Here is a 13,789-nt window from a genome sequence, read left to right on the forward strand (position 1 = left end):
TTATTTTCTTTGTTTTTACTGCTGTCATGAATGCTGACATAAGTGGGAAAACTATGCCAGGTAATGTCAGCTATATCAAAATACAAAATGAACAAGAGAAGTCTCTAGTTAGCCATTTGGGAAGCTGTCAACATTTTTTGGTGTGTTACTGTGTAAAGAACTTCGTATTTTAGAAAGCTAGTTTGTAATCTTGCGAAATTCTTTGGTTTTTAATCTTCATTTCAAAGTGAAGATATGTGAAAGATCATTGATTTGAGGCAGAGATAGGCAGTCTTTACTTTTATCACTTTGAGGGAACACTTTCTGGTAGTTGGTCAAATTTCGTAACTACTTTTCCTTTGAAAGGTTTAAGTTAGAATGTAGTTAGTATTTATTTCATTCATCAAAACAACCTGCGCAGAGTTGTTGTTATGAGGTTCAGAAAACCAGCAAGTCCCAACAGTAATTTTGAGTCGTTAATCTTTGCTAATAGGATAATAACTTTTTTCCCAGTAAGAAACTGTGGAACAGAGGGAAACATGTACTTTGCCTGCACGTTATCCTGACATTCCACAGTTTAAACATAATGTCATTTAACAGTCCCAATTCTTTATGGACTCTTGTATTTCTTGAGGTATCAGTTGTAACTTAGTCTTGTAGATAAGTTAACATCAAGATCTCTGTTGTCTCCCATCTGCTGTTTAGATTTTTTTGGAGGAAGATAGTATGTATACTTTAATAAAGCTGCAAAAGGCTAATGTAATTGTAAAATCTAGTGAAGTAGATACTTTTTGACTGCTAGATGATCTAGGACTGTCTACTAGACATTCTAGTAATCCAAATAACGATTTTGATCAGGATATGATTTTTCTTTATTTTTTGATGTAAACTCTTTCACTAAAATAAATGAAAACAACTGTATCACATTGTTTTGAATAAGCTGACCTGATGCTTTCTTGAAGCATTACACTGTGTAAGATTATAATTTTTTAGGAAAATAGATGCAATCTTAAAATTTTTTATTAAAATCTTAAAAATCTTTGTTATGTCTAATGAGATGTGTTTAACTTGCCGGAACTCTGATGTCATTGATCTAACTTCTTTCTTCCTCTTGGAAAAGTTGAGCGGTTTCAAAGTCTTCATTCTTGGCAGTCTGTGCATGCTTTGTAATTTATTTATAAGATTTTGAGTAATTCCAAAAGAGAAGTCAGCTTATGCTTTGTATCACAGGAGATGAATGTGAGAAATTACCTCCACGTGGCTCCGAGATGTGTAGTTCATACTTTTGTTTTAGAAAGTCTTTAAAAAAATTTGAATTTTAATATTGCTGATGGAATGGAGTAAGTTTACTTTCCCAAAACTTCTTTTTTGATGTAGTTCGTTATAACAGATTTCTTTTTTAATATATTCTTACATAATTTTGGTAGCAAAATGTAAGCAGACCTGGATATAAAAAAATTTTTGTGTATTTTAAGATTGAAGCTAATACAATGATTCATGCCAAACCAGATCTACGAAACATTAATTTTTCAGCTTCATAAAGGAAAAATTCTTGTGTAGATCCTATTGTGAGATTATTCGTTTTAATGGATTATAGGAAAAATACTGTAAAAGATTTAAATTTTTCTTTGTCATTTATTAACTTTCCTGCCATTTTTGCCATTCGGAGCTTTATCATGAGTCTTATGTTAATGATAAATGTTTTGTGGTATCTTTTTAAAAATTTTGCTTTCTTCTTTCTGGTTCATGGTTAGAATTTAGTGGCAATTCAGAAATTTATATGAGTGAAGAAGTGTTTGCGCCCATGTCCATGTTAGAGTTGTTACTGATACTTAGAATTTTAGTAATTAGAATTTAATCAATAGTTTGTAATTAATATAGTTTGCAATTGATTTTAATAATATAAAGCTATAAGAAATATTTCAATGAAAAGTATGCTCGTACAGTAACCAGATGCTACTATGAAAGTCTTTGTATAATCCTGTACCAAGACCAAAGGGATAAGTTAGAATCATGTAGAAATTAGATAACAAGTACAAGTTGACCTACCAATTGATTTATGATACTTACATAGAACTAGAAGAATGCATGTAGCTATCAAAGTTTGGGTTAATGAGAATGAAGAAGGCCAGCCTTAACGAATTATGGGTACTTGCCAAGAAACCATGAGGTAATTACCAGAAACTGTGAACTTAAGCAAAATGCAATATTGGCAGGGGCAGATCGCGACCACCGACTCATAGACCACCTACCCGTATTATACCCCAGACTCATTTACAGATGATTCTAAATTTTATTGCGCAGAATCGGAAATAGGGGAAGAATATGCTAATGATTTTCGGGAAATAATTTGTTTATGCATGTGTAAGCTTTATATAAGAAGTTTAATTTTGGTGCAAGGTGCGCACGCTAGGAGGAGATATCCCCTGTGCACCCGGCGCCGCAATAAAGAAGTGTCTGCTTATCTACATCCCATTGGTGTTGATAAGTTTCTTATTCCGGATTTTCCATAACAGAGTGAGCTCTCTAGACTCTATTGGCAATGTATTGAAGGTGTTCATAGACTATAAATGCAGCTTAAACTTCTAGCTCATGTGTAGACATTCAAATTAGATGCTTAAATTACATGTCCTAACTCAGAACAAACTTCCATTTTTGATGAAGTAGCCAATGTTTTAATTTTAATTTGAAAATCATGGAGCATTTCATAAGAGAACAGTATTGGTGGATATGGTTTATACAGACTATTTTAAAAGCAGATTTCTTTGCTTCATAGTTAAATTAAACTGTTGAAATCAAAGCAGATTGTTAAACAGGCAGTGAATCTATGTATTTATTCACATTTATGCTGACATTTTAATTGGTTTTGGTTAGGCACTTGGTGCAAGGTCAGCCTCTGTCAACTGGACATAGAGCCTGTACTAACTCTGAAGAGGCTGATGAAACTTTGGACTGTATATGTGTTAATATCACCCTGTAAGAACTATTACCTTGTAGAAGGTTGACATCTATAATTTATACTAGCCTGTTCTTTTCGTAGAAACTTGTTAGTCATGTTAGTGATTCAGTTGAAAATATCGTTAAAATACATTTTCGTAGCTTTTACCTTGACGTTTCTTTTTTTTTCCAAATTAGTTGTAGTGACACTTAATAATAAACCCTCTTGTGAGCAAACTTCAAATTGCACGATAGAAAAAATAAAATACATTGTGTTTACACTTTTATTTGAGAATGTATTTTTTGTTTGTTTGTGTTAAGATCTGGGCTCTAAAAATGTGCGTGAAACTTTTTCATAAACATATTTCTTTTATTACATGTAGACTAAAACACGATTTATGATATTCAGTGTAAGAACACACATTGAACTTCCAACTGTGTGGAAATTTTCAGTATCTGAAATTATGATGATCAGCTAAAATCTTAAAAGTTTGCATGAATCAACAAGCAAGCCTGTAAACAGAAAAGGGCACATCGGTCAGAGTCATGCTTTCTTTTCATCTTTCAGAAATATTTTATTATTTTTTAATTTTATGAAATTTATCTTAAATTTCTTGAATTACTTTTATGGGGAAAATTTTTTCCGATGTCAGTGTGGAATGTTGTGTTCATTGTGAAGTTTTTTCCTCCTAAAAAAACAACACAAGCAAAGTTCATGAAACTTGTGTTTTCTCTTGACAAAGCTTCATTTTGAGAAGCTGCCCATTCCCACTAAAACACTGGTTGAAAAAATTCACAACCAGGTGTACGTACCCTGAGTACAAACAGCCCTGTCTTTCTCCTCCTGTTTTGTCGGTAGCATTTTGCCATTCCCCTTCGTGCTGCGTGCTTTGCTATGTCTCTCCGTGCCACGCTGCGTCTTGCTTTTGAATTCGGCGCTGAGGTGAAGCAGAGCGGAAGGAGAAGGCTACCAGCCTGAGGCTGGTCACTGCCGCAAGGCAAGAGAGAGCTCTGGCATGGGCAGAACCTTACAGCTTCTTACTAACCAAATGGACACTTCAGTGGATTTGGAAAGAGAAAGTCACTTGATTGTGTAATGGAGAAGGTGCTTTGGATTTGAGCCTCAGCCAGGGTAATTGTGGAAGTGAGCTATGGCAGTCCAGTGTCTGTCTTCGTTTGGCTTTTCCCTGTGGCGCAAGAGTAAACCTCAAATTTCCAAGACTAGAGATTGCTTTTTCCTAATAGGTATGATTAACAAATTTTGCATTTTATTAAACGTTGACTGCTTCCATATCTCTTTTTGAAAGCACTGAAAGAGAACAGCTCAGAGGTAGTTCAGCCTTTTCTAATGGGTTGTGGAACAAAGGAACCAAAGATCACTCAGCTGTGTCTAGCGGCCATACAGAGGCTCATGTCCCATGAAGTTGTTTCAGAGGTAAGATCAATCTTTGTATAAATACATGAATATTTCAGTGCGAGAAATACAAGCCTCAAACTGAAGCAGAATGCTTTTTTTTAGAAGGCTGTTTATGTTCTAATGAACACAACCTGCAAAATATTTTAGTCATATCTGTTTTTAAAAAATGGTAATTTATAAGAAAACCTTTTTGACCATTAAAAGAGAAAAAGAAAAAAAGAGATGAGGAAACATTAGTAACTTCTAGAAGGAAATTAATGAAAATTCAAACCAGCTCACTTAGTGTGCGTTCTTACACTGCAGGAACAGAACATGTAATGGTCCTTGATAATTATAATTCTTAAAGTTGCATCCACAAAATTTACTCTGTGTGCTAACATTATGTGTTATGTTTTCGTTACGTTTTAGTTTTAAAAATAAGATAAAATGGATGCACGTTTCCTGCAACTGGAAGTATCATTGTGTTATCGTACTGCATATATGACATGTTAAGAAGCTGGTGAAAATAATACTGTTAAAATACACCTTCAATTGTGGTTCCATAACCTAAAATTACAGTTTTTTCTCTCATATAAACTAATTTTGAGAGTAAAATGTCTTTGTACTGTATCTTCTGTATTTCCAATAGAAAATGAAGTACGCGCTTGAATTTAGACTACACGTTAAGAGATTTCTGCTGTTGATTCTTTAAAAATATTTTGGGAAGCTTGTGACAATGAAATTTGCTTTATGTTCTCAATGTAGTCCTATGGTATAGACAAACAGCCAAATTCAGTTATGATATGCATTTATGAGAGTGCTATTCTTACATGTGTACACATGATATACTAGTAGGTAAATGTATTAATCGTCGGCAAAAAATTATTTCTTTTTAGGCTGCAGCAGGAAACATTATTAATATGCTTTGGCAACTCATGGAAAATAGTCTAGAAGAACTTAAATTGCTCCAGACGGTTCTTGTACTTTTAACAACCAATACAGTTGTGCATGATGAAGCACTGTCCAAGGTAAGAATTTGTTAGTGCCAACTATAGTACTTAAAATATCCAAGAGGAAAAACAGGGAGAAATTTTTCATATGAATCATTTAGAAATAATGGAAGAGGAGGGCGCTTTTTTCATTCTGTCGTGTCTCTATTGTCTTTATATCTAGACTATGAAAACAAGATTTCTTTTAGCTTCCTTTTCAATCTGTTTTGTAACTCCTCTACAGTAATACATTTCTTACTTAATGGAAACTTTAAATAAAAACACTGGTCTAATGCCTGTCCTTCTCATCTGCTAAATTTGTCATACATATGTTTTTGAATTGAAATCAGAGCACATAGAGTAGTGTAAGCTCTCACTATTAAAGCAAATATTAGAAGCAGCTGCCTACCACACTGTACTGAATCTCTTTTGGAAACAGTCCAGTTATTGCTTTCAGTTAGAACTGAAATAACTTTATTGCACAATTTTAAACATGTACCATTTTGGATATCATGTTTCAACTAAGGCAAAACCTAAGGATTCTGGTGCATATTTCTCTTTGAAGGAGCAACATTGTTTACCCATCCGTGAATTTTAAAGTTCTGTTCAAACTCACTTCGTCTTCTAGATTACATTTTACCATTTTTTCTCTTTAAGAAAGATTTTTTTTATTTTTAAACAAAATTCTAAATTGCTGTCTTTGTTATGCTCTGCCTTCAGTGTATTGGTTTAATATCACAGTGATTTTTTTCTTTTATTTGGGTTTTTTTGAGAGAGAACAGAATTGAAGAATGTTTTTGAAGGCATTCTGTTCTGGTGGAAGGTTTTCAGTTTTTCTTTGCCTCTGGTTGTAATGAAATAACTTCCTAGCTGGTTAAATGCGTGGATGTTTCTTCTCCAAGTGATAGAGGAACTGACAAGGAGAGATGCTATGCTGGACCTTGTTCTCACCAACAAGGAGGGGCTGGTGGGGAATGTGAAGCTCAAGGGCAGCAGTGGCTGCAGTGACCATGAAATGGTGGAGTTTGAGATCCTTAGGGTGTGAGGAGGGAGCACAGCAAGTTCACTACCCTGGACTTCAGGAGAGACTTCTGGTAGAGTACCATGGAAAGAAGCACTGGAGGGAAGAGAGGCCCAAGAAAGCTGGTTAATATTCAAGGATCGCCTCTTCCAAGCTCAGGAGCAATACATCCAAACAAAGAGGAAGTCGGGCAGAAATGCCAGGAGGCCTGCATGGATGAACAAGGAGCTCCTGGACCAACTCAGATGCAAAAAGAAGGCCTACAGAGGGTGGAAGCAAGGACAGGTAGCCTTGGAGGAATACAGAGAAATTTCCTGAGCATCCAGGGATCAGGTTAGGAGAGCTAAAGCCCTGATAGAATTAAACCTGACCAGGGACATTAAGGGTGACAAGAAAAGCTTCTATAGGTGTGTCAGTGATAAAAGGAGGACTAGGGAAAATGCAGGCCCTCACTGGAAGAAAATGATGGACCTGGTTACCCAGGGTATGGAGAAGGCTGAGGTACTCAATGACTTTTTAGCCTCAGTCTTCATTGGCAAGAGCTCCAGTTGCACAGCCCAAGTCACAGAGGGCAGGGACAGGGACTGGGAGAATGAAGAACTGCCCATTGTAGGAGAAGATCAGGTTCGAGACCATCTAAGGAACCTGGAGGTGGAGAAGTCCATGGGACCTGATGAGATGCATCTCTGGGTCCTGAGGGAACTGGCAGATGAAGTTGCCAAGTCACTATTCATCATATTTCAGAAGTTGTGGCAATCTGGCGAAGTTCCCACTGACTGGAAAAGGGGAGATGTAGCCCTCGTTTTTGAAAAGGAAAAAAAGGAAGACCTGGGGAACTACAGGCCAGTCAGTCTCATCCCTGTACCTGGCAAGTTCCTAGAGCTGATTCTCCTAGCAGCTGTGCTAAGGCACATGGGAAATAAGGAGGTGATTGGTGACAGCCAACATGGTTTCACTAAGGGCAAATTGTGATCGACAAATTTGGTGGCCGCCTACAGTGGGGTTACAGCATTGGTGGTTAAGGGAAGAGCAGCTGACATCATGTACCTGGACTTGTGCAAAGCTTTTGACACTGTCCTAAATGACATCCTTGTCTCTAAATTGGAGAGACACAGATTTAAGAGATGGGCCACTCGGTGGATAAGGAATTGGCTGGATGGTCTCATACTCAGAGTTGGGGTCAATGGCTCGATGTCCAAGTGGAGATGAGTGGCGTTCCTCAAGGGTCAGTGTTGGGACCGGTGCTGTTTAACATCTCTGTCAGCGACATGGACAGTGGGATCGAGTGCATCCTCAGCGAGTTTGCAGATGACATCAAGCTGTGTAGTGTTGTGGACACGCTGGAGGGAAGGGATGCCATCCACAGAAACCTTGACGGGCTTGAGAGGTGGGCCTGTGCAAGCCTCATGAAGTTCAACAAGGCCAAGTGCAACGTCCTGCACATGGGTCAGGGTAATCCCAAGCACAAGTACAGGCTGGGCGGAGAATGGATTGGGAGCAGCCCTGAGGAGAAGGACTTGGGGAGTGCTGGTTGATCAGAAGCTTAACATGAGCCAGCAATGTGCACTTGCAGCCCAGAAAGCCAACTGTATCCTGGGCTGCATGAAAAGAAGTGTGGCCAGCAGGTCGAGTGAGGTGATTCTGCCCCTCTACTCAGCTCTCGTGAGACCCCACCTGGAATACTGCGTTTAGCTCTGGAGTCCCCAGCATAAGAAGGACAGGGAGCTGCTGGAGTGGGTCCAGAGGAGGACCGTGAAGATGATCCGAGGGCTGGAGCACCTCTGCTATGAAGACAGGCTGAGAGAGTTGGGCTTGTTCAGCTTGGAGAAGAGAAGGCTCCATGGAGACCTTCTAGCAGCCTTCCAGTACCTGAAGGGGGCCTACAAGAAAGCTGGAGAGGGACTTTTGACAACAGCATGTAGTGATAGGACAAGGGATAATGGCTTTAAAGTTAAAAAGGGTAGATTTCAATTAGATCTAAGGAAGAAATTTTTTCCATTGAGGGTGGTGAAGCACTGGATCAGGTCGCCCAGAGAAGTTGTGGATATCCCATCCCTGGAAGTGTTCAAGGCCAGGTTGGATGAGGCTTTGGGCAACCTGGTGTAGTGGAGGATTTCTCTGCCCATGATGATCTTTTAAGGTCCCTTCCAACCCTAACCATTCTGCAATATTAATATCATTATTAATGTACTTAACCAAGGGAAGGAAAGACACAAAAGCAAAACAAAGCGAAGTTACAAAAACAAAGCTAGCATGTTTTTCTCTTGTCTTGTGTCCTGATCTAGAAGCATGCTCACATAATATAATTACTGGAGAATCTAATTGCTGTACTTCTAACAATTTCCTTAGTGCACATGAAAATCTAGTACATTTAGAAATATATAATCAAATTTGGGCAAGCTTTGACAGGGGTAAGAGAAAAACATTCCTTACAGAGCAATATCCTGTAAAATATCTTGGTGTTATCCAAGGTCTGAAATTACTAGAGTTTCTCAGTTAACCAAATAAAAGCACTAATTGGCATGGGTAAAATGGTGCAATGATTTGTTTGTTTTTTTCCCCCCAAGAGTTTTTTTTGAGAAATATCTGAAAGTTGTTTTTTGACATGTTGAAAAGTTCTTAGAGAAAACCAGTTTAAACCAAACGTGTTACATATTCATGTTTCAGCTTGATTGATTTAAGTTAAGGAAAGATAGACCTCTGGACTTTCAGGGTTTTCTTTATGATTGTGTTATAAAATTTTAAGCTAACATGAGGATGCCATCTGAGCAGGGTCCACAAATCACTTGCAAGAAAAAGAAACAAAAGAAAATTCTGCTTCTTCTATGACTTAGAGCATGTAGCACTATGACTGGGTGTGGTTTAGGTTCCTGCAAGTGCAAGAACACAGAGTAAAGAGAAAAGAACAAGAAATACAGGTTTCACTACGCAGACAGAAGTTAGATTTTCAAAATTCATTATAAAATAAGTAAGTATTAAACTATATGTTAGAGGTAATGTGAAATCCAGTGGGAAACAGTATTCGGGTCACTGCCGCACAATGACACGTTAAAATAGGCACCTTAGGAATGATAGTAGTCAAAGCAACATAGGATTATAGAATCGCAGAATGGTTCAGGTTGGAAGGGACCTCAAAGATCATCTAGTTCCAACCCCCCTGCCATGGGCCGGGACACCCTCCACTACACCAAGTTGCTCAAAGCCTCATCCAGCCTGGCCTTGAACACTTCCAGGGATGGGGTATCCACAACTTCTCTGGGCAATCTGTTCCAGTGCCTCGCCACCCTCAGAGGGAAAAATTTCTTCCTTATATCCAGTCTAAGTCTCCCCTCTTTCAGTTTAAAGCCATTGCCCCTTGTCCTATCGCTACATGCCCTTGTAAAAAGTCCCTCTCCAGCTTTCCTGTAGGCCCCCTTTAAGTACTGGAAGGCTGCAATGAGATCACCCCAGTGCCTTCTCTTCTCCAGGCTGAAGAATGATTATGGATGTATTGTGATTTAATGTAGGAGAGGAATGGTATTTTAGCTTTGGAGTTGACTCACCTTTCTCTGATTAACTGTATAATCCTAATGTCCTCTTGACATTAATATTCATACAAGTTGTTTTCTGTGGTTGATTACTGTGTATTCTCTGTATGATGATTGTAGTTTTATTGTCACATTGTAATGTCTTCAGTTAATACCGCTTCTAGATTACCTTTGGGGAGGATTACTAAAGAGGTTTTTGGCTAGGATAATCCATAAAATTTATTCTGGTTCTTCAAATTTAAAATGATTAAAACAATTTTTATTCAGGCAACCTTTTGACAAACTGTAGCGGAAAGTATTCCTCAATCACATGTCTTGACTCTTGGCTAAAAGATGAAAATATATTGTTGTAAAGTGGTTTCTATGGTCGTGTTTGTGTTTTTTTTTTTTTTCCAGGCAATCGTACTTTGTTTTCGCTTGCACTTCACAAAAGATAATATTACAAATAACACTGCGGCAGCTACAGTACGGCAGGTGGTTACTGTTGTATTTGAGAGAGTGGTTGCTGAAGATGAACGATACAAAGGTGGGCATACTTCTTACTCTGCTTGCTTGTATTAACCTGGTTTTGGACACACATCAAATATTTATCTTTTTCAGATAAAGTAGTTGTAAAAAGTCTATAGATGTTATAGAAAAATCACAGATATTATTAATTTTTACTGTCTTTTATACATGTATTGTATTCAAAGGTGGTGAAATACTTAGCCATTGTGTCAGTCCAAGTCAATACAGCAATATATAAAACCTAGATTTTTTTTCAAGCTGTGAGAACTGGTCTTCACGTTAGTAGTGTGAAGGAATTTGAGGTGAGGGTGTCGTTTAAGGTGAAGGTAACTTAGACTGCGGAGTGAGAAATACGTGACAGTAGTAGTTTTGAAGAGAACATTTGTTGGAAAGAAGTGCTTGGTGTTGATGATCTTTGATATTTCATCCAATGTTTATTTCTGTGGTCATGATAAGTTGCAGAAGAATTACCTGGTCCTTCTCCTAGAATCTTTTTGTAAGAACACTTAATGCCTACTTGATTTTCAACAGTTCCTTTGTCCACAAAACTGCTTTTTGTTTTTACACAGATACTGTTGACCAGCCAGTTGCAGTTCAAGGAAATAGTAACAGAAGATCTGTCAGTACACTGAAGCCATGTGCTAAGGATGCATATATGCTTTTTCAGGTAGCTTGGAAGCATATATTTATGCCTTTGCAGTTATGATTGAGTGCTTCTACATCTCTCTAAGAAATTTCAAAAATTTGCTGTTGTGATATTGACAAAGTCCTTAACCAGAGCCTCAAGGCCTTCGTATGCACGTTTATTGTAATTGGCAATGATATGCTGTATCCCAGGAGGATGATTGGAAAATTAAGACAAAGTGGGCTAGGAAAATGTTTTACTATAAGTCTTAAATAGTAGCTAAGCATTCATGTCTGCATTAAATCCAAGATTGTTTTTATCGTGAGCCAAACACTGCTACTACAGTTCAGTCTTGCTTCTTACGCTTGGTGTTGTATATTAAAGTCAAATATATAATGAAAAGTAGTAGTTTTATTCATCGCACCGATAAAAATCTCCTTGACTTAACAAATTCACTGGTCTTGAGATACTTTTGACGGCAGGAATGAACCCAATTGCTTCAAGAATACCAGCAAAGCTTCAAATTTCTTTTAAAAAGTTTTTTGCTTGATGGTTTATGTAAAAGAAGTATTTGAGGAAAAATTACGTTGAAATTGGAAAATTAGTCATTACAAAAGAGGGAAGAGGGTGTAGATTTTGTCGTAGACTCAGAAAACTGATGCCAGTACAGGACTGTACAGAGAATTTAAATGTTATTTTATTTCTTTTCAAGGATCTTTGTCAGTTAGTTAATGCTGATGCTCCCTATTGGCTCGTGGGTATGACAGAAATGACCCGGACGTTTGGCCTTGAACTTCTTGAGTCAGTCCTCAATGACTTTCCACAAGTGTTTTTACAAGTGAGTAGCTCTTGGAGGGAAAATAGGAAGTCTTTTGTTCACATGGGTAGTGAAATTTACGCTTCATTAACTTCTCTTTAATTTCGTGTGAGTACTACTTTTCAGAAGGACTTGTGGCTTTTACATTTTGGGGTTTTATGATAGAAAAGTACTGTGTGCTTTTTGTCCACTTTTTTCTATTTCCATACGCTTTATTTGTGTTTGTGCAGAGCGTGTTGTGCTCTGTTTCACTTCTTCTTTTGCCATTTATATCTCCTCCAAAGATGCATTTTCTTATCTTCCATGGTTTATGACAGCGCTGTTACTTTGTTTGTGGCATTGTTATTTCTACAAAAATATTAACCTCACCCCACTTGCAAAGCAGCAAGAATCATAACTATGAATTGTGTGGATCTGCTGCATATAAATACACCATGATCCTACAGTAGCACATTTTAGCAGACATTTGCTAAATTAAAAAATTAGATAAATAATAAATTATATATTAGTAGCCTGTTTCAGTTTGCAAGAAGAAGGGGGGTGCATGGTATGAACCTGACTATGTAATCTCATCATGCTTTTTGGTAGCTTTACAAAGGTGTCTGCCCTTCTTCCTTTTCATTTCCTGAGTGTGTAATTTATACTAAGATTTACAGGACTTCAGAGTGCTTGATCGTAAGAGTAAATGTAAATAAGATGCATAACCAGAGCTACTGGTAGCAATTAAAGTGTATCTGCTTATGATTTGTTCTGTTCTCTTTTTCAGCATCAGGAATTCAGTTTTCTTCTTAAGGAAAGGGTATGCCCTCTTGTTATAAAGCTCTTCTCCCCAAACATCAAATTCAGGCAAGGTTCCAGCACATCATCTTCCCCAGCACCAGTGGAAAAACCTTACTTCCCCATCTGTATGCGTTTGCTGAGAGTAGTTTCTGTTTTGATTAAGCAGTTTTACAGTTTACTGGTAAGGATACGTTCAAATTTTCTTTATGCAGTTCTGTTTTTCTATGTACATGCCAGTATCGTGATCAGTGATAGTATTAGTTATTTCTCGGAAACTGTTGATGTGTACTGGGGGAAGGAAAGTCTAAATATTCTTTCCCTCTTATGTGTGTTTGTGTTTACATGTATTCAACCTGTATGATTTTATTAAACATAAGCTTGTATAAATTCTCAGAGTAGATTAGCTGTTGTCTATTCTGTACTTAACTGCCTTTCAGTTGAGGTTTGGGAACCGTTTGATGTTCTTGCGTGTTTTGCCTGGCCTTAGATACTGTTGATTGCTGTGCCTTGTTAATACTTGCTAAGAGGCTTTTGACTTGGGTTGCTAAAGCTGTTGACAGAATGTGCATGAAAAACACGTGTTCAGCTGTTCTTACCTCCCAAATTTTGGATATTTGCTAAAAAAGATCTTTTTCCATTTCATTTGTTTACTGTAGCACGTGTAAGTACTTTAATGTAATGTCTGTGTGGAATTTAACTCCTTCAATGCCATTGTATACCTGGTGTTAGCTTGGCAGAGAAATGATGATTATTAGGTATGTGTTTCATATGATTTTTGAGTAAATGCTCATTGAAGGGGTGTTTTAGATCCTGTACAAAACTTGTTGCAATAGGACTACGAAGATGAAACAGAAGTTTTTTGGAGAAAATATTGTGTAGGAGGCTTTTTCTTTTAATTTAATGGCTATAAACTATATCTTTTAGGTAACAGAATGTGAAATCTTCCTGTCGTTGCTAGTTAAGTTTCTGGATGCAGACAAACCACAGTGGCTAAGAGCTGTTGCAGTAGAATCTATTCACAGACTTTGTGTGCAGCCTCAACTATTAAGGTATTAAATATATTGAGCTCTACTTTTACATAAAATTTAAAAAATCTTTTTCTCTGGTGGAAAATTCTTCCTAAAACGTCGTAAATATGTGGAAACTTAATGCATTACTCAATGCCTATTACGTAGGGGCTGAATTACAGTTACTTGAGTATTGCAAACCCT

General features: G+C 37.4%; 1 protein-coding gene across 7 annotated transcripts in view; it reads left to right on the top strand.

Moving 5' to 3' along the window:
• Positions 1–13,789, top strand: part of MON2 (MON2 regulator of endosome-to-Golgi trafficking) — an 88,054-nt gene that overhangs the window by 17,173 nt on the left and 57,092 nt on the right. For all 7 annotated transcript variants that reach the window (XM_086610817.1, XM_086610816.1, XM_086610820.1 and 4 more), the window contains exons 3-9: positions 4,224–4,351; positions 5,209–5,340; positions 10,246–10,375; positions 10,926–11,023; positions 11,694–11,819; positions 12,565–12,759; positions 13,503–13,627. In XM_086610817.1, coding sequence (XP_086466943.1) covers positions 4,224–4,351; positions 5,209–5,340; positions 10,246–10,375; positions 10,926–11,023; positions 11,694–11,819; positions 12,565–12,759; positions 13,503–13,627 — 934 coding nt within the window. The remainder of the gene's footprint in view (positions 1–4,223; positions 4,352–5,208; positions 5,341–10,245; positions 10,376–10,925; positions 11,024–11,693; positions 11,820–12,564; positions 12,760–13,502; positions 13,628–13,789) is intronic.

This window comes from Tauraco erythrolophus, chromosome 4 (assembly GCF_009769465.1).
Source record: "Tauraco erythrolophus isolate bTauEry1 chromosome 4, bTauEry1.pri, whole genome shotgun sequence".
Classification (NCBI taxonomy): domain Eukaryota; kingdom Metazoa; phylum Chordata; class Aves; order Musophagiformes; family Musophagidae; genus Tauraco; species Tauraco erythrolophus.